Source organism: Mercenaria mercenaria, chromosome 17 (genome assembly GCF_021730395.1).
Source record: "Mercenaria mercenaria strain notata chromosome 17, MADL_Memer_1, whole genome shotgun sequence".
Taxonomy (NCBI): domain Eukaryota; kingdom Metazoa; phylum Mollusca; class Bivalvia; order Venerida; family Veneridae; genus Mercenaria; species Mercenaria mercenaria.
The window spans coordinates 14,293,662-14,321,382 of NC_069377.1; the positions used below are offsets into that span (position 1 = coordinate 14,293,662).

Consider the following 27,721-nt stretch of genomic DNA (forward strand, 5'->3'; position numbering starts at 1 on the left):
TAAAATTGCGATATCTCTGCCAAACATAGTCGTAATCACAAAAATGAGACCATTATTTAAAGAGAAATGACTGAAATTTTAGAAAATAACATATTTGAGTTAAATAAATGCATTTCAAAAGGTACGCAAAAACTGAAAGCAAGTAGAAAACAAAAATTTCTAGAATTTTGAACTTCAAAAGAAGATAATAACTACAAATGTTTGTGTAATTTATTATTTTTTTTGGGTTTTCTACATTACTTTTATGTGGCTTATCATGTGGTAACAATTTTGTTGGGTCTGAAAGAGTTACTTGAATAAAACAGTCCTTTAAAAATGGTCATGTCTGTTTTATTTTTTCCCTGAAGATTCATCTTTATATCGAAAAAAAAATATTGTCGAACTATCAGACAGCGACAACTACCATTGTTTTGTAGAACCAAGGTATATGGTAAATTAACATTTCAAAATAAAAGAGTTTTACAAACTTTTATTTTTGACCCCAAGTGAAACAAAAAAATGCATTTGATTGTGACTGAGGCGATTAGCAAGTCATACCAAACTTTAATGTGCGAGGATGCCACAATTGCTTTCATGGTTGAGTGATGAAAGACGTAACTACTCATCATATTTCATATGAGTAGGTGTGTTGTTTTGATGTTAACTGATGATTGTCCTTCTTTGCAGGTTTTTACTGTTTATGAAAGAAACGATATTGTGGTGTGAGGCAAAATGTTGTCTGGTGTGAACATTGAAGTTCTACATATTTCAAACGGAACAACCCTAAAAAACTAATATTTAGTCAAGTAATCATAATTGAATTAGCTTTCATCTTGACTTAATTTCTACAACAGTACAATGATGAATAAATGCGCAATGGACAAAGTGACATTATTTCTGGATCAACCCTCATATTACCACTTACTGCCATTCTTTCTTCAAGTTTTGAGGCGTCCCTCTTCCATGAATGCAAGCTTTCATGAAATAATTACAGTCCTCATCCATATTATTTCATTAATTTATGTCTGATTTGGGAACAATCGTAAAAAGAATGTTATAAAAATATCAAACAATAAAACAAACTGCGAGAACAATAATTAGTGTGTATTTCATTAAAAAAAACCTCGAAGTTAAGCATGCAGCAAATGAAAATAGTTCCATCGAATGTTTATGCTTTTAACAATCAATAGATACTTACATTACAACAACAGGCAGTATATTTATTGCAACGCATATCTTAAATTGGGAGAATGTTTTCTCTAAGCTTTAACCAACTTAAAACACACACACATTTCCTCGGCATTTAGCAAGTTGTTAGAATACAGTTTTCGATCGAGAAGTTTTTGCAAAGGATGTATTTCTTTTAAATACAACAAAGCATAAGGCATATACATAGATGTTTCCATGCAAGATCAAAACACCTTTTAACACCAGATGCTATATTTCCGCGATGTTCAAATTAATATGTAAGATATGGTGTTCACAAGTGAGATATTTTGATCTTACATACGTATAAATCAAGTAAATTTTCTTACCATTTCATGATTTAATAAAATTTCAACGCATTTACAGTTTCTTAGTATAGCATATAAAGATATATTTCACTGTAATTTTCCATTAACTCAAGCAAAAACATGTAATAAAAGAAGATATAATTTAACAAAGTTAAAAGACTACTGAATTTTCTCTTAATCACATTATATGTATGTATGTGTAACTTGTTTATAACACCCCCTAGGGAATGGCAGGTCAAAGGTTCAAGCCACTCTTGTGGTTGGCGAGTAACCAGCTCACTTTTTAAATGGTTATCTACTGCCAACCTGCCTGCCTGGTGTCTGGCATTAAAGGAAAGGATTCAAGAGGCAGAAGACTGTGAACAAGACAAAGGTGTCTTAAAAGCCAATTGCAATTGACATTATTATAAACAAACAGTTTTAACTTTTCACATCTAAAAACCAGTTATCAAGAACAATTTACTTTCATGTATGCTTAGTCTACAAATGCAAGACCACTCTAAACTTGCAATTAACTATGCATTCTCTAAGAAAAAAATTAACTGGCAGTAAAAATTTAACTGCTGGCAAAATATGCCATTACAATTTTTCTTCTTTCACAATTTTAACAGCATGCACAGAGTAGTGAGAGCAAACTGTTCTGAATTTTAGCTTATTTAACTATATGTACTTAGACCACTTTTGCCTAACCCCTAAAACACAGATATGAATCAATCTCAACAAACTCCACATAATCAAGAAGGTAAAGTATCAGTAACAACATATTCATAAATATTATCATTTTCAGCTTGCCTAGAATCTAAACATAACAGATCCTCTCAGTTTTCTAGTCACACAGTTCATGTGGCATAATACTTCTTGGCATTCAATCCTTTTTCAATAGGTTTAAGGATACTAGTATTTTTTAAATGCATTTCACATTCGAACACACCAACAACCAAAGTATGCGATACTGAGCAAATGTCTTAATTGTTCTTCTTTTTTTGAATTGGGAAATCATTAATATTCATGAGGAACTACTTTTGTTGATTTTGTTGTTGTGTAAATCAGAGTCATTTTATTCCAACAAATGGAAGTCTCAGTTACTGTACCTTTGAAATTTGAAATCCACGAATTTAAATCCCCATGAAATGGCAATTTTTGCTAAAATCACTAAATATTATGCCCTAAAAAATAACGATTATACAGTGCATCAACCTGAGATATCCTGTTATCTTGAGTTAATTAAAGCTTAAACTCGTTTATACCCATGAAAGCACATTGGTAGGTAACAATGAACACATACTCATTTTTCTCATCTGAACACCACAATTATATGTAGTGTTGAGCACATGTCCTCATTTCTCTCATTTGAACACCTCAGTGTACATATCTTCATTTCTTTAATCTGAACACCACAATCATATGTAGTGTTGAGCACATGTCCTCATTTCTCTCATTTGAACACCTCAGTGCACATATCTTCATTTCTTAATCTGAACATCACAATCATATGTAGTGTTGAGCACATGTCCTCATTTCTCTCATTTGAACACCTCAGTGCACATGTCTTCATTTCTTTAATCTGAACACCACAATCATATGTAGTGTTGAGCACATGTCCTCATTTCTCTCATTTGAACACCTCAGTGCACATGTCTTCATTTCTTTTATCTGAACACCACAATCATATGTAGTGTTGAGCACATGTCTTTACTTCTTTCAACTGAATACCATAATCATAATGCAGAGTTGTGCACATGCCTTCATTTCTCTAACTTGAAAACCTCAGTGGCATATAGTGTTGAGCAAATATCTCCATTTCTCTCATTTGAACACAAAATATTATCAGTGGGAGATTCGAGGAATGCATATTCAGGTATATAGCCTTTTATAATTCCCTGATTAAAGGTACATTAAAATCTGCTGTGTAAACAGAGCAGTAACAAATGTTTTGTTTACCCTATCATGTGAACCCAACAGCATAGTCGAATTTTTCGACAGCTCCATTTTGAACACCTTATGCTGTTAATCCATGAAAGCACCACTGTATGTTGTATAAACTGCATGTACTTTAACCAATTTTCAGGCTAAATTACACTGTCATTCCCATTTGTACACCTTACATAGTTTATCTGTCAGTGTAGCGAGGTACATAGTATTGTTTATATTCATTGAACACATATCTACTGTCACTCCCCCTGTAGCCAGTCTCTGTGATAACTGACCGCTCCCTGAGTCCCAAATGTGAACCTGAAAGAAGAAAAAGAAAACATATTCTACAAGTGATATGATAATAATGTTAATGACAGGATATTCTCTTACAAAAGAAACCCATACTGTGAAATCTTCATGCAATTTTTTGGTTTTGCTTTAAATTTGCTCTTATATGGGAATACAAGTCTTCCTCCACCATCAAAATTGGAAATATCGCCATATGGTCTAAATTTTGTCAATGTGACTTGAAACCTCAAAACAGAAAACAACTAGAGTGTTAATGAAAAAGGTATGTCTGTCCTCTGAGATAAGAACCTGGAGTTTGCACATGATACTCTGTCTCATGAAGGTAAACATTCATGACATATATAAACAAAATTCATTTATGCATGTCAAATTTATGGCCCAGACAAGGTCTGAAATGACTTTTTACCTTGAAGTGTCACCTTGTCATTTGAAATTGGAAGTTGTGGTTTGCGCATGACGTTCCAACTCAGTGAGGTAAACATTCATACAAAATACAAAAGTAAGACTGCTCCATGCACGTCAAAAATTACTGTCCGTACAAAAAAGTCTGGATGAACAAATGCATGCACTAACACACTCATGCATATACACTTAACTGCCATATGGACAATTTTTTTTTGTCTTAGCTTTTCTCAAAGGGGCTCCACAAAAAGGGTAATAATTAAAATATGGGACACCTAGAGCTATGGTTCCTTGTCACTGCATTCCCACTCACTGACCTCTATCAATATGAAAAGTATGAAGTCAATACATTACATAGTGTTCAAGCTATACCCGGGACAAGGTTTTCAAAACAAGAGCTGTCAGAGCAATCAAAGCAATATCTCAATGGACTTTGAAAATATTTGGGGTGGTACGCAAACTTTAACATTTATTCTAAGTAGGAAAGGGGCCATAATTCAGTCAAAATGCTTAATAAAGTTGCCTCCTCCTTTTCACAGACTGGGGTCATGATGGTAAACAAGTATGCAAAATATCAAAGCAATACCTCAATGGACTTTGAAAATATTTGGGGTGGTACGCAAACTTTAACATTTATTTCAAGTCGAAAAGGGGCCATAATTCAGTCAAAATTGCTTGACAGAGTTGCCTCCTCCTTTTTACAGACTTGGTTCATGATGGTAAACAAGTATGCAAAATATCAAAGCAATATCTCAATGGACTTTGAAAATATTTGGGGTGGTACGCAAAACTTTAACATTTATTCTAAGTAGAAAAGGGGCCATAATTCAGTCAAAATGCTTAATAAAGTTGCCTCCTCCTTTTTACAGACTGGGTTCATGATGGTAAACAAGTATGCAAAATATCAAAGCAATATCTCAATGGACTTTGAAAATATTTGGGGTGGTACACAAACTTTAACATTTATTCTAAGTAAAAAGGGGCCAAAATTCAGTCAAAATGCTTGATAAAGTTGCCTCCTCCTTTTTACAGACTGGGTTCATGATGGTAAACAAGTATGCAAAATATCAAAGCAATACCTCAATGGACTTTGAAAATATTTGGGGTGGTACGCAAACTTTAACATTTATTTCAAGTCGAAAAGGGCCCATAATTCAGTCAAAATTGCTTGACAGAGTTGCCTCCTCCTTTTTACAGACTTGGTTCATGATGGTAAACAAGTATACAATATAAAAGCAATATCTCAATGGACTTTGAAAATATTTGGGGTGGTACGCAAACTTTAACATTTATTCTAAGTAGAAAAGGGGCCATAATTCAGTCAAAATGCTTAATAAAGTTGCCTCCTCCTTTTTACAGACTGGGTTCATGATGGTAAACAAGTATGCAAAATATCAAAGCAATATTTCAATGGACTTTGAAAATATTTGGGGTGGTACGCAAACTTCAACATTTATTCTAAGTCGAAAAGGGGCCATAATTCAGTCAAAATGCTTGAAAGAGTTGCCTCCTCCTTTTTACAGACTGGGGTCATGATAGTAAACAAGTATGCAAAATATGAAAGCAGTATCTCAATGGACTTTGAAAATATTTGGGGTGGTACACAAACTTTAACATTTGTGTGACGCTCACGCTAACGCCGACCCAAGTAGGATAGCTCCCCTATTCTTCGAATAGTCGAGCTAAAAAAGAATGATAATAAAAATATTATACCACTGTTCCTTGTCGCTGCACTCTCTCTCATTTACCTCTATCAGTATCAAAAAGTATCAAGTCAATATCTAACATAGTATTCAAGTTATCCTACTGGCAAGAAGTGTGATGAATGGACGTACATACAGAAGAATGGAAGACGAGGTGGCGCCTATATCCTCCCTCCTTTCGTTAATAAATATTCAATTTAAAATCAATACAAACAAGGTTTACAGGTAATTACATGTGTTAAGTTACGTGTACAAACTGTATGACATTGAGACAGCACTAAACCAGTATGTCTCTCCTATTACATGTGGGACACATAATAAACATACTATAATAATCATACTTACTGTATTGTCGGTTTCATCACCAGCACAGACCAGCAATCTAGTAGTATCAGCAGGATGTTGATGCACTATCGTTTTCGAGAGGACAGTCTGCATACGACCTCCATGAAACGTATGTATCACATTACAGGTACATACGTTATCTATCACAGATGGAACAGTGCTAATGTTTCTTGAGATCAATTCACATAACTGATGCCGAATAGTTGGATGTCGACCAGTTGGACGGAAACTGGCAAGAATATGCCGTGTATTTGGTTCTATGTGCAAGCTGGTGAGACTGCCCTCTAGTGGCAACAAATGGATTCTATGTTGGTCATTAGGCAGCCATTCGAAGAATGATACCCTATCTAACTGACCTATCAGCAGACCTCCAGATCTGAAAAACACGACAAGATTCGTCAGAGGACAGCAACACTGGACTATTCAACAACCTTGTCAACTGAATGAATACAAGAGGGTCATGATGACCCTAAATCGCTCACCTGAGTAATATGAGCCACATGTTTCAAGTGGCAAACTGATGCTAAAATATTAGGAAGTAGGTCAATAGGTCACATCCATGGTAACTGAAAGTCAGTTTTAAGATCGGTATGCAAAACTGTACGTCATCCAAATTTCATGGCTGTATCTCAAAAAACAAGAAAGCAGGTCAGTAGGTCAAGGTTACAGTAAGGTGACACGTAATCACTTGGGTACAACAGGTAAATATAACTAGAACTGTCACAGGAGTGACTCATACCCCCACCATACGGTCTTGTCACAGAAGAATGGCAACCATAAGAAATCTTAAAAATACTTTGGAGTACTTCATCCTGGGCTTCCACATATAAGTAATACTAGTATAATACTAGTAAAGTAATACTAGTAAATATATTAAATCTCTAATATTAGAGATACACTAAAAGTGAATTTAAAAAAGTGTCTTACCGACCCATGTTACCACAGAAAAATGTTTTTACTTTTTACATAGGACTTATAATAAAAAAGTTAGAAAAATACCTAAAATATTGAAAATCTAAAAATAGGATTTCTAAAAATAGACTAATTACTGGAATTTAAGGGGAAGAAACTCAGTACAAAAGTTAAAAAAAAGGTTACTTCCCTTTGGCTCTAAGCCAATCAGAATGAGATATAGTGAAAATACATCAAAATTAACCTTAAATTCTAGGTAAAAGGGGACACAATTCAAGAAAAATTAGTGTCAGAGTTATGCACCTTGTGTCACATGATGTGGGTGATGAGGTGGAACATCTGTTTTAAGTCTGAATCAAATCCATTCAGTAGTAACTGAGATATAGTGAAAATACATCAAAATTAACCTTAAATTCTAAGTAAAAAGGGACATAATTCATGAAAAATTGGTGTCAGAGTTATGCACCTTGTGTCACATGATGTGGGTGATGAGGCGGAACATCTATTTTTAGTTTGAATCAAATCCATTTTGTAATAATTGAGATATAGTGAAAATACATCAAAATCAACCTTAAATTTAAAGTAAAAGGGGACATAATTCATAAAAAAATTATGTCAGAGTTAAGCACCTTATGTCACATCATCTGGGTGATGAGGTGGAACAACTATTTTAAGTTTTAATCAAATCCATTTAGTAATAACTGAGATATAGTGAAAATACAACAAAATTAACCTTAAATTCTAAGTAAAAAGGGACATAATTCATGAAAACTTGGTGTCAGAGTTATGCACCTTGTGTCACATGATGTGGGCACATGATGTGGGTGATGAGGTGGAACATCTATTTTAAGTTAGAATCAAATCCATTCAGTAGTAACTGAGATATAGTGAAAATACATCAAAATCAACCTTAAATTCTAAGTAAAAAGGGGCATATTTCATAAAAAAAATGGTGTCAGAGTTATGCACCTTGTGTCACATGATGTGGGTGATGAGGTGGAACATCTATTTTAAGTTTGAATCAAATCCATTTAGTAATAACTGAGATATAGTGAAAATACAACAAAATTAACCTTAAATTCTAAGTAAAAGGGGACATAATTCATGAAAACTTGGTGTCAACAGTTATGCACCTTGTGTCACATGATGTGGGTGATAAGGTGGAACATGTATTTTAAGTTTGAATCAAATCCATTTGGTAATAACTAAGATAATAGATTTCAGGATGCGACGGGACGGGACGCGACGGGACGCGACAAAACTGACTCCTATATACCCCCCTCAAACATGTTTGGTGGGGGTATAATAAACAGTCTAGGAAATATGATCTGATAATTTTTGAAGTATTTTTTCCTATATAACTCATATAACAAGTGACCACCAGGGTGGGGCCTCTTTTCACCCCAGGGGCATAATTTAAACAATCCTGTTAGAGGTCCACTAGGCAATGATACAAACCAAATATCAAGGGCCTAGGCATTGAACTTTCAGACAAGAAGATTTTTATTTTTACCCCTATACAAGTCTATGTTAAACCCCTGGGGCATGGCCTCTTTTCACCATAAAGTTATAATTTGAACATTTTTGGTAGAGGACCACAAGGCAATGCTACACACCAAATATCAAAAGCCTAGGCCTTGCAGTTTTAAACAAGAACATTTTTAAAATTTTCTCCTATGTAAGTCTATGTAAAACTTGGGACCCCCATTGCAAGGCCTCTTCAACCCAGGGGCACAATTTGAACAATCTTCATAGCGGACCACAACTCAATGCTACATACAAAATATCAAAGGCCTAGGTCTTGTAGTTTCAGATTTTTAAAGTTTTTTCCTATATAAGTCTATGTAAAACTTGAGGCCCCCCGGGGCAGGGCCTCTTTTTAACCCAGGGTAATATTCGAATAATTTTGGTAGAGGACCACAAGGCAATGCTACATACCAAATATCAAAGGTCTAGGTCTTGTGGTTTTAGACAAGAAGATTTTTAAAGTTTTTTCCTTTATAAGCCTATGTAAAGCTTGTGACCCAGGGGGCGGGGCTTCTTTTCACCCCAGGGGCACAATTTGAATAATCTTGATAGAGGACCATAAGATGATGTCACATGCCAAATATCAAGGCTCTACATCTTGCGATTTTGGACAAGAAGATTTTAAAGTTTTTCCTTTCGGTTGCCATGGCAACCAGAGTTCTGCATGGAATTCAATTCTTTGAACAATTTTGAAAGGGGACCACCGAAGGATCATTCCTGTGAAGTTTGGTGAAATTCTGTCCATTGGTTTTCAAGGAGAAGTTTTTTTAGAAAATGTTGACGGACACATGACACACGACGGACATTGAGCGGTCACAAAAGCTCACCATGAGCCTTTGGCTCAGGTGAGTAAATAAACGTCCAAAAACAGGCACCATTTGGTAAAATTGCAAAGCAGTGTTATGCAACCTTTACAATGCATGTCAGCTCATCACAGTGGGTAAGCCGTTCCCGTCTGTGGTAACCGAGATACAGTACCAACTGCAAAGTTAAACAAGAAGGTCAATCGCTCACCTGAGTAATACGAGCCACATGTTTCAAATGGCAAACTGATGCTAAAATATTAGAAAGAAGGTCAGCAGGTCCCATCCATGGTCACTGAAAGTTTTATGATCTGTGTGCAAAACTGTACATGTCATCCAAATTTCAAGGCCGTATCTTAAAAAACAATAAAGTTGGTCAGAAGGTCAAGGTCACAGTCAGTTGACCCCAAATCACATAGGGCCATCAGATAATTATAAGTTAACAGTCTAGGAAATTTGATCTGATAATTTTTGAAGTATTTATTCCTATTTAACTCATTTAACAAGTGACCCCCAAGGCGGGGCCTCTTTTCACCCCAGGTGAATAATTTGAAAAATCTTGTTAGACATTCACTAGGCAATGCTACATACCAAATATCAACGGCCTAGGCCTTGAACTTTCAAACAAAAAGATTTTTTTCCCCTATATAAGTCTATGTTAAATTTGGGACTCCAAGGACAGGGCCTCTTTTCACCCTAGGGGCATAATTTGAAAAATTTTGATAGAGGACCACAAGGCAATGCAACATACCAAATATCAAAAGCATAGGCCTTGCAGTTTCAGGCAAGAAGTTTTTTAAACTGTTTTCCCATATAAGTCTATGTAAAACTTGAGACCCCCCAGGGCAGGGCCTCTTTTAACCCCAAGATTATAATCTGAACAATTTTGGTAGAGGACCACAAGGCAATGCTACATACCAAATATCAAAGACCTAGGTCTTGTGCTTTTAGACAAGAAGATTTTTTAAGTTTTTTCCTACATAAGTCTATGTAAAACTTGGGACCCCTGGGGCGGGTCCTCTTTTCATCCAAGGGGCATAATTTTAATAATCTTCATAGAGGACCATTAGATGATGTCACATGCCAAATATCAAGGCTCTACGCCTTGCAATTTTGGACAAGATTTTTTAAAGCTTTTCCTTTCAGTTGCCATGGCAACCAGAGTTCTGCATGGAATTCAATTCTTTGAACAATTTTGAAAGGGGACCACCGAAGAAACATTCCTGTGAAGTTTGATTTTATTCTGTCCAGTGGTTTTCAAGAATATTTTTTTAGAAAATGTTGACAGACGGACGACAGACAACACAAAACGCACTTTGAGCGCACTTTGAGCCTTTGGCTCAAGTGAGCTAAAAAGGGGCATAATTTTGTAAAATAGCAAAATAGAGTTATGGAACCTGTGCAATATAAGTCAGTTTAAATATCTCTGTGAATATGTGTGTTAAGATTCAATCCATTCTAACATGTGGTTACTGAGATTCCAGCTTACATACAAAAACTTAACCTAATCCGGTTGTGGATGCCTATCCAGAGGCGAGTCCAAAAGCTCTCCCTAATCTGAATAACCAAGCTAAGAAAGCTTTACAACATAACACTCCTGAATTCTCATGTTCTGAAGGGTCAAAACATGCCAAACGCATCGACCTATATGTGTATTGCCCTGTAGGATCCAGAAGAATTCAACAACTGAAGATGGGGAACCAGTTTTTCATGTTTCTTTTTTTTCTTCACCTTTACTATACAGTCAAACCTGTATAAGCAATCCTCTCTATTAAGCAGCCCCTTCTCTGGAGTAGCCACTTCTACATTCCCTTTCTATACTTCAAAGAATAAAATAACCTGCATTAAGCGAGACCCTGTCTTAAAGGGTCATTTTTGCTCCTCCTCTTGACTGGCTGTTAAAGACATGTTTTACTGTATCTAGGAAACTTAAAATAAATGAGCCGTGCCATGAGAAAACCAACATAGTGCATTTGCGACCAGCATGGATTCAGACCAGCCTGCGCATCAGCGCAGTCGGGTCAGGATCCATGCTGTTCGCTTTCAGAGCCTACTGCAATTAGAGAAACTGATAGCGAAGAGCATGGATCCTGACCAGACTGTGCAGATGTGCAGGCTGGTCTGAATCCATGCTGGTCGCAAATGCACTATGTTGGTTTTCTCATGGCGCGGCTCAAATGCTCTTTTCATTGTCTCAAAAGATGTTCCCAGAGAGCCGATCTTACAACACTAAGGAAAGCAATCAAATGAGCCTGATTAAATTGTTATCATCAACATTGATTCTTCTTTCAGTTTTTATTTTGTTCTTCTTAAAAATATTCCATATGGTGAAAAGGAAGTATGATTCCCCTCACTGTTAAATTCCCAGACTGGAGTCATAGTGTGAATGTCATACTCAAGACCCGCATGATAAACTAGAGCTGTTACTTCTGATCCATACCTATACAATTCTGCTTTGTAAAAGGAAATGTGTTTTTTTTCCCCCAAGGGAAAATGTCAAGCAGATCTTAACTTCTAGGCGATCATTTGCAGGAAGTTTCACTGGAATATGTCTAAAACTGTGAAAGTATTGTAGCAACTTTTTTGCCAGATACCAACTGACCAGCCAACTGTAATATGACTAAATACAATGCCACACTTTCCGACAGTGGTTTACAAGACCATCATAAATTGTTTGTAGGATTATAAATACTAACCTGAAATCAGCTCTCCTGTCAGCACACATATAACACAGTGAAGCAACGGGAGACCGGCTCCCTTCACGGTTGAATTCTCGGACTGGGCCTTCAGTGTTACGAATATCAAATTCTTGAACCAGTCCATTTTGTAGGCCTGCGTAAAAAAAGTTTCTGTTCTCCGCATTCCATACACAACTCCATGCTGGCATGGGAGTGTCATATCTGAATTACATATATAAGTAATTGGTGATAATCAAGCATTACGTTCATTGAAAAGTCTTATTTTTAAAGAAAACTAGAGCTATCACTAAAGGTGATGAATGTACCCCCCGCATGCACTGACACAGTACACTGCAATTTGACACACACAAGACTGTATAATTATGTGGACTGTATGTATATAGACTGTATGTATACAGTATAGTAACAAAAAACAAAGTCCCATAACTATGCAGAATATTTATCTAAAAGAATGTAACATGCACCATGCACACATAGGGTTGGTACTGATCACTTGTGTGAAGTTTCATTAAATTGTGTGCAAGGGTTTGGTAGATTGGTTAACAAGAAACAAAGTCCCATAATTCTGCAATTTTTGTCGCTGAAAGAACCTAACATGCCCCATGCACAACTACTGTTGTTACTGATCAGTTGTGTGAAGTTTCATTAAATTGTGTCAAGGGGATGAGGAGAGATGGTGCGCACAAGATTGTGTCTATGTATATAGTATAGTAACAAAAAAAACAAAGTCCCATAACTCTGCAAATTTTTTTTCTGAAAGAATCTAACATGCCCCATGCACAACTACTGTTGTTACTGATCAGTTGTGTGAAGTTTCATTAAATTGTGTCAAGTGGATGAGGAGAGATGGTGCGCACAAGATTGTGTCTATGTATATAGTATAGTAACAAAAAAACAAAGTCCCATAACTCTGCAAATTTTTTTTCTAAAAGAACCTAACATGCCCCATGCACAACTTCTGTTGGTACTGATCAGTTGTGTGAAGTTTCATTAAATTGTGTCAAGGGGATGAGGAGAGATGGTGCGCACAAGATTGTGTCTATATATATAGTATAGTAACAAAAAACAAAGTCCCATAACTCTGCAAATTTTTTTTCTTAAAGAACCTAACATGCTCCATGCACAACTACTGTTGGTACTGATCACTTGTGTGAAGATTCATTAAATTCTGTCAAGGGGATAAGGAGAGATGGTGCGCACAAGATTGCGTCTATGGACAGACGACCAGACGGACAGACAGACAGACGGACAGACAGACAACCTGAAACCAGTATACCCCCCCTTACAACTTTGTTGTCGGGGGGTACAACTAGAAATTGCTTTTGTAAAAAGCATGTCTCCCCCAATGCAAAGTCCTATAGGCAAGAAGTCAATAAGGGTCAGGAGTGAAAGTCAAAGAGACACTTTGATCAAGTGAAACGAAAATAAATAGGGGTCATCTACTCTGCATGTCCAATCATCCTATTAAGTTTCAACATTCTAGGTCAAGAGGTTCTCAAGTTATTTTCTGGAAATGAGTTTACATGACCAGGCCCCTGTGACCTTGACACAGGAAACAGAAGTGGTTCTAAAGTTACTGACCGGAAATGGTTTTCAATGTTCAGGTCCCTGTGACCTTGACCTTTGACAGAGTGACCCCAAAATCAATAGGGGTCATCTACTTTGCATGACCAATCATCCTATGAAGTTTCAACATTCTGGGTCAAGTCGTTCCCGAGTTATTGATTGGAAATGGTTTTCCATGTTCAGGCCCCTGTGACCTTGACCTTCGACGGAGTGACCCCAAAATCAATAGGGGTCATCTACTTTGCATGACTAATCATCCTATTAAGTTTCAACATTCTGGATCAAGTCGTTCTCGAGTTATTGATTGGAAATGGTTTTCCATGTTCAGGCCCCTGTGACCCTGACCTCTGACGGAGTGACCCCAAAAACAATAGGGGTCGTCTCCTCCATAAGCCCTACCAACCTATGAAGTTCGAAGGTTCTAGGTCAAATGGTTCTCCAGTTAGTGCTCGGAAATAAAGTGTGACGTACGGACGGGGCAAAAACAATATGTCTCCCCCAGAGGGTGGGGAGACATAATGATTTTATTATTTTATACTGTCAGAATGTATACGAATGAAAATTACAAATCATCTATGAGGTGAACCAGCTTTCTTGCATTTTTTATGAGTATTTTCAATTGCTCCATGCAATTAACCACAAGAACCAAGGGTGGAGGACAGCTTACCTATTATATACCGTCTTGTGTTATTTGTCACAGTAATCAATGGCTTGTGAAAGGTTAGAACTTGGTACATCTCAGCTCTACCTATCAATCTAACCTCTAAATATGTAAATGAGCCGCACCATGCGAAAACCAAAAAAGTGCATTTGCGACCAGCATGGATCCAGACCAGCCTGCGCATTCGTCTGGTCTGGATCCATGCTGTTCGATAACGGTTTCTCTAACTGCAAAAGGCTTTAAAAAAGGCTAACAGCATGGATCCTAACCAGACAGCGCAAATGCGCAGGCTGGTCTGGATCCATGCTGGTCGTAAACAAACTATGTTGGTTTTCTCATGGCGCAGCTCAAATATCTTTCCAAGTTATGTCCTGCAACTTTCTCTTGCAAAATCATCCCTCTTGTAAAAGAACATCTGTTCTTTTATTAATATTTTTGTTCCACTTAAAATTTTGAGTTGCCACACCATACACAAATCATGCCATACTGCAATTTTTCTAGCTTTTGATAGTGGAAGAAGATCCTAACACCCCTTTAGGCATTGTTTAACGCATGTGCCAGCACCTTGGTAGAGCCACCAACCCTATGTATGGCAGCTAGTTGGCTTTCTCACATGGAGAATTCTATGCTTCAACTACGGTTTCGAAATCATATTGGTAAGGGTAAAAGATTTTGTTAACAACTTCAACTAATCAGACAGAGGCCTAGGCAGCTAGTTGGCTTTCTCACATGCAGAATTCTATAATTCTACTAAGGTTTCGAAATCATACTGGTAAGGGTAAAAGATTCGGTTAACAACTTTAACCAGTCAGACAGCGGCCTTGGAATCATTTATAGATTTATCAACTTTTAAACAGATACTTACGATTGAACTACAGCATTACTTAGAAGACTGGTCATTTTGACTTTCTTATCGAGCCCGCAAGACAGCAACATGCCATCTTCTACTGTGGGGTGAAACGCAACATCTCTGATAGCTTTGGAATGTATTGTTATGTACTGTGATGTTTTGAAATCAAGTGTACATATCTATAATATAGTAAATTTGACATATATTTTACTTCATGTAAACATCATTTCTATGGAATATGACACTGACAGTAACAAAATACCTCATCTTATTTTGAGAGACACTCTTCATACGAAAGTAACACACCTTTATAAAACGTACGAAGTACTCAGACTGTAACTAAAGTTTGATTCAAATAACACTGGAATGACATTTAATCACAACTACACGTAGGTAATTAAATTGGCATTTTAAGTTTATGTAAATGTAGAACAGGAACTTTAACACCACCAGTCATGGTAAAGAAGTGAAAGTTTCACATCTGTTCCTCCAATAAATTCTTCTTCAAAAACAAACATACCTTTTTCACCCCAAATCCTGGAAATAAGGGACTTGAAGATGGTTGAGAAGCAACTATGGTAGCCAGTGAGGGACAGTGTGCCATGACACGGCAGTTACCAGCCTATAAAAATCAATACATGAAAACTTTTTACCAAAATACAGCCTTGTTTTTTATTTAGAATTTTGCACCCTGGAGCTGAAATGTCGAAAGAAAATGGCGTTAAGGAGAAGCAAGTATTGGTACCTCTGCAGCTTGTGTGTATCTAGGTCTAACTACAGTCACCACTATTTACCTATATACAGTCGAACTTCGTTAACTAGAGCTTGATGGGACCAGCAAAATTTGTTCGAGTGATCGGTTGTTCATGTTATCGAACAAAATTCATTGTACAGGGATTTTTCCGGGACCTGATGACAAGTTCAAGAAAAGGGTGGTGAAGAAATTTTATTTATTTGTTGGATTTAACGTCGCACCGACACATGATAGGTCATACGGCGACTTTCCAGCTTTAATAGTGGAGGAAGACTCCAGGTGCCCCTCCGTGCATTATTTCATCACGAGCGGGCACCTGGGTAGAACCAACGACCTTCCATAAGCCAGCTGGATGGCTTCCTCACATGAAGAATTCAACGCCCCGAGTGAGGCTCGAACCCACATCGATGGGTGAAGAAATTATCCGAGTTCAAGTTAACAAAGTTTGAGTCCATCCACTTAGCTCAGTAGGGACAGTGTTGGTCTACGCATTGCTGGGTCGCGAGTTTGATTTCCGAGCGCAGCGTATGTTCTCCATGACGATTTGATAAAAGAAATTGTGTCTGAAATAATTTGTCCTCCACCTCTGATAATTCAAATGGGGAGGCTGGCAGCTACTTGAGGAGAACAAAGTTTGACTGTAGATGACTCCTAAAGAAGTCGTCTGAATTTTCAGTTTGAGGACAGAGATACAGAAGAAGCTTCCTATTTCTGTAGCAAGAAAGCAGCCATAAGCAAAACTTTTAGGAGAAACAATTTAAGAAATATTTGTTTGAGGAATGAGGGTTAAAACTCATGACTCCTGCTTTTGTAGTCTGTTGACATTATCACTGGACAACAGCAACCAATGCTCGAATAAACATGCAACTTGGTAAAAGCTTTTTAACCTTTAGCATGCTAGATAAATTGTCGTCTGCTGGAAATGTCGTCTGCTAAAATTGTAAAGTTCATTCAATTTGCTCCAAAATTGGAAGAAATATTGTCAGAGTAGCAAACAGCTTGGAACCTGATCAGACGCCGATTTAATCGGCGTCTGATCTGGTTCCAAGCTGTTTGCAAAGGCTGTTAAATTTGCCTGCAGCAGGCTAAGGGTTAATTCACTTGAAATATTGGTTCTAAATAGCAAAGTTTTTTTTTTTTAACTGACCACTAAAAAACAAGAGCTGTCCATAAGACAGCTTGACTTTTCTCAGTGCTCAACTCTTAATTAGACCTTTGCCAGTAAAATTTTTATAAAACTTGAACCAAAAAATTCTATGTTAAAAAGGGGCATAACTCTGTCAAAATCAGAGTTATAGTGATTGTTTCTCCTGGTGTAGACTTTGATAGTAAATAACTATTTTAAGTTTCAAGTCAAAAGCTACTATTGATAGTAACGGAGATATTTGACTTTATCAAAAACTTTAACCAAAAAAATCCTAAGTTAAAAAGTGGCATAACTCTGACTGTTTCTCCTGGTGCAGACTGATTGTAAATAACTATTCTAAGTTTAGTGACAGATATTTGACTTATTCGAAAATTTTAACCAACCGCGACGCAAACACAGACTGTGTCGCCGGGCGAGTTCAATAGCTCCACTTTTTCTTCAAAAGGTTGAGCTAATAAACAAAAATAAAACCTTCATAACTACAACCATAATTATCTACTGTTATCCAATCTTAACTTATATAAATTTTGCCTAATGCATTGCAGAAAAGCACTGTACAGGAAGATCATCATGTCCACTTTAAAAATTATTTTGCAAATAAAGAATGAGACTTACATCCCAGATCTTGACTTTCTTGTCAATCACATACCGTCCAGCAATCTGTGACTTGTTTAATCCTTGACCGACTTCCATCTTCTTTCCTGAATTCAAGGCTGGTAACCCTGGTAATCCTGAACCACTGTAATGAAATATCATCTTGTCAAGTACTGACTTAAAACTTGAAGACAAGAGATATTTTATGGGTGGTGGTTACCGCCAAAATTAGTAAATATACAACCCATTCATTAACAAGTCTGTCAGTGCATAGCATTTCAACGCCATCTAGTCTAAAACTCCATCCCGTCCAATACATTTGCATTCAACGCATTGTATATTGAAACCATTTAATGCAAAACTTCATTCCATCCATTTAAACATGGAACGATGCATTGAAAAACTTGTTGCGATGCATCGTAATATGAAATAATCCAACAAAACATACCATGCAGCTCAATGTGAAACCGTTTAATGCAACATGAGTTTGTGCAGTGTAAAATGAAACGATTCATTAAAGCTTGACCCAGTCTAATGCAAACTGAAACCGTGTTGTGTGATTTGGAGCAGCGCATCAAAATTTGATGCCATTGCACCCAAATATGAAGCCATTTAACGAAACACTATGCATTAGACGGCGTCAAGTGTTTTTCTTAGAAATAATTTATAGCCAAACCATGTTTTAATACTTTTTATACATGATGGGCGGTTATACATTGGGCAAAATAATTTTGTGAGCCCCGAGTGAAATTATTTTGTAAGATGTATATGATGATGACTAAGACACATACTATATCATGAGGATGTGGACACACATTAAATCATTAAGACTTAGACACACATTCTATCAAGAGGATTTAGACACACATGGTATCATTACAACTGAGACATATTGTATCATGTAGACTTACGTGTACTTGTATAAAGAGGACTCGGACATGAATTATGTAAAAAGGACTACGGCACATATTTTATCATGAACATGTAGACACACATTATACCATGAGAACTTGAGGACTTAGACACACATTAAATCATGTCAAATACACCATATGAAAACCACTAAGGGCCATAACTTATGTAAATCATCTGTAATCAGACATACTGGAATCATTGGCATTTTTAATAGTTTATAATGAAACAGCTGACACAGTCAAAATCTCTTCAGAAATGTGTACAGAACAGCTCACAAGTTTATGACAAACACACATACACCCACAGGTGTGATGACATATACCTGACCTTGACCTTCCAAGTGGGATAACAAGTATGTTTTCTTTTCTACACATATTTAAATATTATAATATTATGTACCCTGTCTTTCTAAGTTGTGCTTTCAAGGTCTCTACTTCCAATTTAAGCCTATTGTTTTCCTCTATAGTCATTTGGTACTGTAGACGAATTTGTGCCCCTTCCATTTCAGCTCTCCGTTTTGCATCTCTCTCTTTTTCCAGGTCTTTCAAAGCCCTATCTTGCTCTGTTGTATCTAAAGCCTGTAAAAAAGATTTTTATTTTGCATAAATTTATAGTCGCAATTTTTTTTAGGATGAATCTTAAAGCCAATACACATGGCTGTGTGAAAAAGCTTTAGATGAAGATAGTATAGATTAAGGCATAAAATCACTCCAAATGCTAAACTACCAAGATACTAGAGATGCTTTTGAGAAAGGCGCATGTCTCCCACAACTACCCCTATGAAAAATGACTAGTTTCTCTGGATGGTCTAGATGAATGGATTCAATTAGGTCTGGATAAGTGGATCCAATCAGTAATTCAAGGGCCATAATTCAAAAGTGCCTGGGCCGATTTGGCTAGTTATCGAACTTGGCCGAGGTCTTAAGGTCAAACACATTTTGTTCAAGTTTGGTGAGAGATGTTCCACTTAGAACGAACGAACGAACGAATGCACACACGCACGCACACACACACACTGGAGCAAATCAATTTGCCTCCCACACCGCTGTGTGGTGGGAGACATAAACATAAGGAACAATCTGTTATCAATGAAAAGAAATCAACATTTAATTTTCATGGTTAACTTTTCATGCCAAGCACCAATATTTCAGTCATGTAACTTGCAGCAATAACCTCATATTACTGCCTAACTGGAATAACACGTCAAAGATATACAACAAGATATCCCATCCGTCACATTTCACTGACATCAGGCTGACTTAGAACTATCGTCTTATTGCTATTAAAATGCCAAGCGAGAAAGCTACTAGAACCATTGTTATAGTCTTCGGTGCGATCCAGAAAGAAATCAAAAGTCTAACAATGCATATAAAGTGAATGCTAATATTTAAGAGAACAAATCTTAGACACAGAAATTTGATACAATGTTAGTTTTTGCCAAAATGGAAAAGTGATTCCAAAGATTTAGTGAAGACTGACAATAACTTGCATTCACTGGCAATAAATTACCTTTACTGACAATAACTAAATCTTAACTGACAATAACTAAACATTTACTGGCAACAGCCTACCTTTACTGACAATAACCTATCATTACTGACAACAACCTACCTTTAAGGCCAACAACCAACCTCTACTGACATTTAACTAAAATTTTCCTGACAAAACCTACTTTTAGTTACAATAACCTACCTTAAGTTTACTCACAATAACTAAACTTTTACTGATAACAACCTTCCTTTACTGACAACAACCTACCTTTACTGACAACAACCTTCCTTTACTGACAATAACCTACCTTTACTGACAATTACCTACCTTTACTGACAACAACCTTCCTTTACTGACAATAACCTACCTTTACTGACAATTACCTACCTTTACTGACAACAACCTTCCTTTACTGACAATAACCTACCTTTACTGACAACAATCTTCCTTTACTGACAACAACCTTCCTTTACTGACAATAACCTACCTTTACTGACAACAACCTACCTGACAATAACCTACCTTTACTGACAACAACCTTCCTTTACTGACAACAACCTTACTTTACTGACAATAACCTACCTTTACTGACAACAACCTCCCTGACAATAACCTACCTTTACTGACAACAACCTTCCTTTACTGACAATAACCTACCTTTACTGACAACAACCTTCCTTTACTGACAATAACCTTCCTTTACTGACAACAACCTTCCTGACAATAACCTACCTTTACTGACAACAACCTTCCTTTACTGACAACAACCTTCCTGACAATAACCTACCTTTACTGACAACAACCTTCCTTTACTGACAATAACCTACCTTTACTGACAACAACCTCCCTGACAATAACCTACCTTCACTGACAACAACCTTCCTTTACTGACAATAACCTACCTTTACTGACAACAACCTACCTTTACTGACAATAACCTACCTTTACTGACAACAACCTTCCTTTACTGACAATAACCTACCTTTACTGACAATAATCTACCTTTACTGACAATAACCTACCTTTACTGCCCTCCCATACAACACTCTAATATCCTGTCTTTTGGCCTTTGCATTACAGTGTGGACATTTACCTCCCTGACCCTTCAACCACTTTTCTATACAACTGTAAAATTCATTAAAAATCGTTTTCAAGATGTATATTCAAAACTTGTATTTAAAACAATTTCTGTCTATTTTATTGGACAGTAAATTTAACCAACACTTTCAATTTTTGGATTTAGTACTTGAAGAACCACTTAAAAATTGCACCTGCAATGTTTAATAAGCTATGTTTAAGGTATCAGATCACTAATAGAGAACCTCCTTTTTGAAGAGTATTCAATTCCTACCACAAGCCTACTTTAACTGCAATTCTTAGGGGGGGCGTAGGTTCAAGCCCTACTGGGACCAATTTTTTTTTCCTTATTTTCCTTTTTTCTAGTAAGTTTTTACTTCTTTCAAGACTTATTATTGATTTCTTGTACAAAAATGGAAAAAGATGAATCTTATAAGCGATTTCTTGGTGTTCAAAGTGAATTTACTTACTTAAACAGAAGGGGTAGAGTTACACATCTTTAAAAATATTGAGTTACATGCAGTGAAAGTTCTCTATTTTGCTTTCACTCTTAGATTATATATTGTGGAAGAAATTTAGGTAGGTTTTATGTCTGCCTTAAGGTTATTTTTAAATGGAGTAAGCAAAATTCAAAACAGAAACACAGCATTCGACCTTATTTTTTCAGAGTTGAAGTATGAATTCTGTATCATTAAATCCGTTTACTTGAGGCACCATAGAAAAAAATGATATTGACATTTTTATTTTGTGTTTTATAATTGTTTACCAATAGTTTGATGTTTCTTTTATCAAAATTAATGCTAAAATGAGTTCTCTTCAAACGTTTTGGATAGTGACTATCACTTTGAAATTTGTCTCTACTTGAGCTTGAGGAGATACCATAAGTTATACAAAATTTATTAAAAAAAACGCACGGTAAAAGTTGTTGAAAAATTGCAAAATAGTGCAAAACATGGTTACCTTTCAGAATATACCAAGCAAAGGCCATTCTGTAAACATTACTATTTGTGATCTAATACCTTAAAATCAGTGAAATAGTGCATTTAATTTTTTAACAGTTGCTTCAAATTTTGGTCATTACTCAAATCTGATTTAACTTATGGGCACGCAATTTCGTGGTTTTTGTCAAAGCAGCTCTATCGCTGGGATTACAACTTTTGAACATAAAATGAATGGGAACAGGACTTTCACAGATTGACTCAACCACAAAAGTTACAACCTCAGAAATATTACATATATATAATACTAATAAAATGGCCATAAGGTTAATTTTGCAGTGATTAATCAACAATAATGTTCATTCTGTTCTGATTAATCAATAATCAGATTCAACTTACACTGATAGATTAACAAGAAAGTTTTCAATGCCTTCCAACACTAAAAATATAAATACGAGTTATACTTAAAATATCTTTATTGCTTTTAACCATGAATTTCCAGGTTTTCAACAAGTTCATAAATTTCTGAAGTTTACATAATTCAATTTCTTTTGACTGGAATTTTCTGGAGTTTCTATAATACTCTAAATGCTATAGGCCATCGTTTTCTGCAGATAAAACTTTTATTTCTTACCTTTGCCCAAACAAATGTCCACATCTTAATGAACACAACCTATGAAGTCCAGATGTTGTCCATGCCTCGAAACAAATAGGGCAACACTGAAGAATAAATTCAACATGACCATACCACCTTGGCAAAACTCAAACTTTTTGGGTTTTCAGTACAAATGCTTCCCTAAAATGTGTGTATTCTCCTTAGAAAGTCTCCCTCTCTTGTTAGAAAAGTTTGTCATGAACAGAAATTTCACTATAAGTTAAACAAGAACTTCTAATGACAGCATACTACACTATTTGAAACCCTTCTACATTTTTATACAAGCTTACATAAAAAAGCTTTACCACAATTTTCTTAGTTGAAAAAGGTCAAAAATTCATAAACTGTATTTTGTAAATATAAATTTCTGTCAGAGCTTTTTCATCTTCACATGCAATGGAAATTAACCCTTTGTAGTTTGAGCACTAGGGCAAAGAAATGTTTTATAAGTGATAGAATACAATACATACATCACCATCCTCTTCCTCCTCCTCTACTTTCTTATCTCCACCTGCTGTAGGTTTTTCAGGGGAGTGAATTCTTTTCCTCTTTGGACTTCTAAAATCTGCTGGTGACTGGCCATGACCTCCAAGGATCTGAACAACAGGCACAGGAACAGCTGAGCTGGGTCCAGGTGTTGCCGGGGCAACAGAGGAGGCAACTGCTGGAGTTTCTACCAAAACTGCAGCACCAGAAGTTGTTGCCGTTGAATTTGAAGAGTTAGGATTAGCAGAGTGCTGATGGCTGTCTTGCTGATCTCTGTCTTGTGCTGCTGCAATAATTATATGCATTTTACATAATAGTTAAGTTTGAGATTTCACTTCCCATAAATTTTCAGGGATTTGAAAAAAATTACAAATGTATATAGTGTTATTTCTAGAGCGACGCAACGGGACGCCCCGCCCTGCCCTTTTTTACTGCCGCCACGCTGCCCTTAAAATGTGCCCTCTTGCCTTTGATCTTCTGTTAAATCCTGCCAATTTCCCTGTTGACATGCCTCGACGATTTTTTGATCAGCAAATTACGTCACGGCGAGTGCGAATCAATGAAGTGTTAAAACTAATTGATAAAGAGTATGGATCCTGTGTAATGTCAAAAAGGCGTTCGTAAGCGGCCAGCTGATTACCGAGCACGTGAAAAGTGCCCTAGATTTTTTTGTGTGCAAAATTTAAATTAGCCTGGACCGTTGTTTAGTATAATAACAAGTATATATCAATGCAGTTTGATTCTACTGTAATTTCAACTAGAAAATGCACAAATTTTAATGAATATTGAAAGTAAAAGAAAGTTTACAATGTCCGTTCACGAGTCTTATTACTCCCTATGTCGTATGCATTTTTTCCATATTTCCTTCAAAAAAGCTGACAGTCGGTGTATTTTTTATGATGAAAAACATCAAAAAATGAGGAACTATCTTTGGTTTACCCTAGTGGGTCATGTACACTGAGTAAAAGCTACTTTCAGACAACATTCCGAAAGTGTACCAGTATCCGGATAGTATATTTTGGATATGCGTTTTAGTAAACTTTAACCTGACTGTAATAGCACTTTTCTGTTAATGAAATATTGATAAAGACCTGATCAATACAACATGGCTTTTGATAATTATTACTTTACAATGTGACCTGAAACAGGCCTTTTACTATGTTGTTTACAACATGATCTTGGTTTCAAGATTAAGCTTATATTAAGGCCCTCCACTATTTTATATGAAACAAGTTGACATTCTTGGTGACATTTTTTAAGAGAAAGGCTTGAATGGTTTAAACTAAACTATAAAGTAAGTAAAATAACTATGTAAACTATGTTACTGGTTTTGGGAAGATTTACCACTTTATTCTGTGACATTTCTTTTAAGTGTGCAATAAACATAAATGGAATACATATTAACTATAGACATTTAGAAATTCAACTACTGCTATGGTAACTTTCACGTCTAAAAGAGAACCCTGCCCCTTTCGGACAGCACCCTGCCCCTTTTAGTCAGCACCCTGCCCTTTTTGAACACAGAAATAACACTAGTATATGTCGTACAGAAAACCGTATAATGTGATAAAAACAACATACTAGGAATAATTTCTAAATTAAAATTTACAGGAATTCTCAAGATACTGAAAATAAACCATTTTTAGTCTCAAATGAACTGTGAACTTAACCTTTGACCTAGCAATCCTCAAAACCACATGAAACATCTACTGATCCAAATCAACCATCCAATGAAACTTGACAACAAAAGGCAACAAGAGCACCACCTTGCGGGTGCAGACGCTCATCTGATTTTTTTGTCTCTGTATATTGTTTGTTTGTTTGTTTTGTTGGATTTAACGTCGCACCGACACATGATAGGTCATATGGCGACTTTCCAGCTTTAATGGTGGAGGAAGACCCCAGGTGCCCCTCCGTGCATTATTTCATCACGAGCAGGCACCTGGGTAGAACCACCGACCTTCCGTAAGCCAGCTGGATGGCTTCCTCACATGAAGAATTCAACACCCCGAGTGAGGCTCGAACCCACAGGAATTAACCGCCTCGAATGAAACTCAAACCCAAATCGGTGAGAGGCAAGTGATTTGAAGTCAGCGACCTTAACCACTCGGCCACGGAGGCCCCCCTCTGTATATTGTCATACCATGATTTTCTAAGTCCAAAAAGGGCCATAAGTCTTGCAAAAAGCAATGTAGAGTTACGGTACTTGTTGTACAGAGTCAGCTTTTAATGGCGGATAACTGCTCCAAGTCTTAAAGCAATAACTTTGACCGTTAAGGAGAAAAGTTGACCTAGACATAACTTAACCAAGAATTCTATTTTCCAAGTCCAAAAGGGGCCATAATTCTTGCAAAAAGCAGGATGGAATTATGCTTCTTGCTGCAGAGAGTCAGCTTTTGATGGTGAACAAGTGTTGCAAGTTTTAAAGCATTAGCTTTGAAAGTTTAGGAGAAAAACTGACTTAAACACAAAACTTAACCAAGAAATCTGATTTTCTAAGTCCAAAAGGGGCTATCATTCTTGCAAAAAGCAGGATGGAGTTATGTTTCTTGTTGTACAGAGTCAACTTTTGATGGTGAACAAGTGTTGTAAGTTTCAAAGCAATAGCTTTGATAGTTTAGGAGAAAAGTTGACCTAAACATAAAACTTATCCAAAAAATCTGATATTTTCTTAGTCCAGAAGGGGCCATAATTCTTGCAAAAGGCACAATCGAGTTAAGTTTCTTGCTGTACAGTCAGATGGTGAACAAGTGTTGCAAGTTTTAAAGCAATAGCTTTGATAGTTAAGTTTAGGTGAAAAAGTGACCTAAACATAAAACTTAACCAGGCAACTCCAATGCCAATCAAACGATGACAATAACTCATCTTTTTTTTTCGATAAAATCAAATGTGCTAAAAATGTTTTCCAGTTACATATTGAAAATAAAATTGTCTGTGGACACACAGGCATGAGCAAAACAAAATTCTTAAACAATGTTCACCAAACTTGGTCAGATTCAAGGTCAATTGGTCAAGGTCAATCTCCTCTTCAGGTGAGCAACTTAGGCCTATTTAGGCCTCTTGTTTATTATTCTAAATACACCTTTTACTTATTGATGATTGTGAAACTGGGTTTTTATGATAAAACATTTTCTTTTGCTCATGTGCCTCCACATTTGGAAGAGAGACTTATAACAATGCTACAGACCAACTTCAAAGAAGGTCCATATATCAGGTCATAAGAAGAAGTCATCTATAGGTATTTCTAATAGGTTAGGTTAACTGCCCGCCGTTACATGACTGAAATACTGTTGAAAAACGGCGTTAAACCAAAAACAAACAAACAAACAAACTAAACAGGATCAACTGCCCTTATTTGAACATGTTTGGGAGAGGACCTTAAAATGAAGCTACAACCCAAGTTTGATAAAGATCCCTTCAATAGAAGTTGTCTAAATGTATTTCTATTTTTAAAATATATCTAGTGGTTCATGAAAAGGTGTTTAAAGGTTTTCTCTAATTTTAACTCTAGCAGCCCCTGATAGCTCATCCTAAACAATCTTCATGTGAGGTAAAAGAAATAGAAATTTAAAACTATCAAAATTTATCAAAACATTTCCACACTTGACAACTTTCTTAACACCATTTATCAACATTAAATTCAGCTAACAACCCTGTTAACAAGATTATAAGTGATAGTTCTACTATTAAACAACAAGTCGTATGTGGAAATATTTTAAAACTGCTTAAACAATAAAGATTCAAGATGTGATGTATGTCTGACACGCATTGAACATCACAAAGCCATCGAGACTTTTCTTAAGTAAAACTTGAGAACAAATTTATACCTGACTCTTCAATATAGACTGGTTCATCAGGAGGTACTGGGTTTGCTGGTCTGATCACATCATCATCATCATCATCTACATCATTGTCAGAGTCACTCTGAAATTAAAACTTTCATTTGTTTTGTTTTGATTGGGTCTGACGTCATACCAACACAATTTGTCATATGGCAACTCTCAGCTTTGATTGTAGAGGAAGACACCAGGTGCCCCTCCATGCATTATTTCATCATGGGTGGGCACCTGGGTAGAACCATCAACCTTATGTAAGCCAGCTGGAGGGCTTTTCAACACCCCATGTAAGGTTTGAAACCACATCGATAAGGGGCAAGTGATTCAAAGCCAAAGACCTAAACCACTCAGCCATGGAGGCCCCTTAAAATTTTAATTTGCTGATGTAAGCTAAAGTCATTTTTTTACCACAGCAACAACAAGAGCTCACCCAACAGACAGCAAACTTGATTTGATGTTGGAAAGTGGAATGTAGAATATGTGTAGAAAACGTTCTAAGTTAAAACAAGAGCTCTACATACATTAATCTTGCTATTTTGACTTTTGTGCTCATTGCAACCTATCATCATTGTCTGAAGTCAGTATCTTTAACAATTTACGCTCTGGACATGCAATATGACAGACACAGACAGATCTGAATTTCA

General features: G+C 36.4%; 1 protein-coding gene across 2 annotated transcripts in view; it reads right to left on the reverse strand.

Annotated features, from left to right (window-relative positions):
* Window positions 1–1,068: 1,068 nt before the first annotated feature.
* LOC128550305 (E3 ubiquitin-protein ligase RFWD3-like) overlaps window positions 1,069–27,721 on the reverse strand; it is a 46,570-nt gene continuing 19,917 nt past the window's right edge. Inside the window, exons 6-16 of one of the 2 annotated variants that reach the window (XM_053529112.1) lie at window positions 27,069–27,165; window positions 23,226–23,524; window positions 22,735–22,820; window positions 21,108–21,210; window positions 18,994–19,172; window positions 17,701–17,824; window positions 15,705–15,806; window positions 15,200–15,363; window positions 12,105–12,308; window positions 6,167–6,542; window positions 1,069–3,725 (exon numbers count right to left, since the gene is read on the reverse strand). In XM_053529112.1, coding sequence (XP_053385087.1) covers window positions 3,576–3,725; window positions 6,167–6,542; window positions 12,105–12,308; window positions 15,200–15,363; window positions 15,705–15,806; window positions 17,701–17,824; window positions 18,994–19,172; window positions 21,108–21,210; window positions 22,735–22,820; window positions 23,226–23,524; window positions 27,069–27,165 — 1,884 coding nt within the window. In that variant the 3' untranslated portion in view covers window positions 1,069–3,575. Of the gene's footprint in view, window positions 3,726–6,166; window positions 6,543–12,104; window positions 12,309–15,199; window positions 15,364–15,704; window positions 15,807–17,700; window positions 17,825–18,993; window positions 19,173–21,107; window positions 21,211–22,734; window positions 22,821–23,225; window positions 23,528–27,068; window positions 27,166–27,721 lie in introns of both variants that reach the window. The other variant, XM_053529111.1, reaches the window with a different exon arrangement.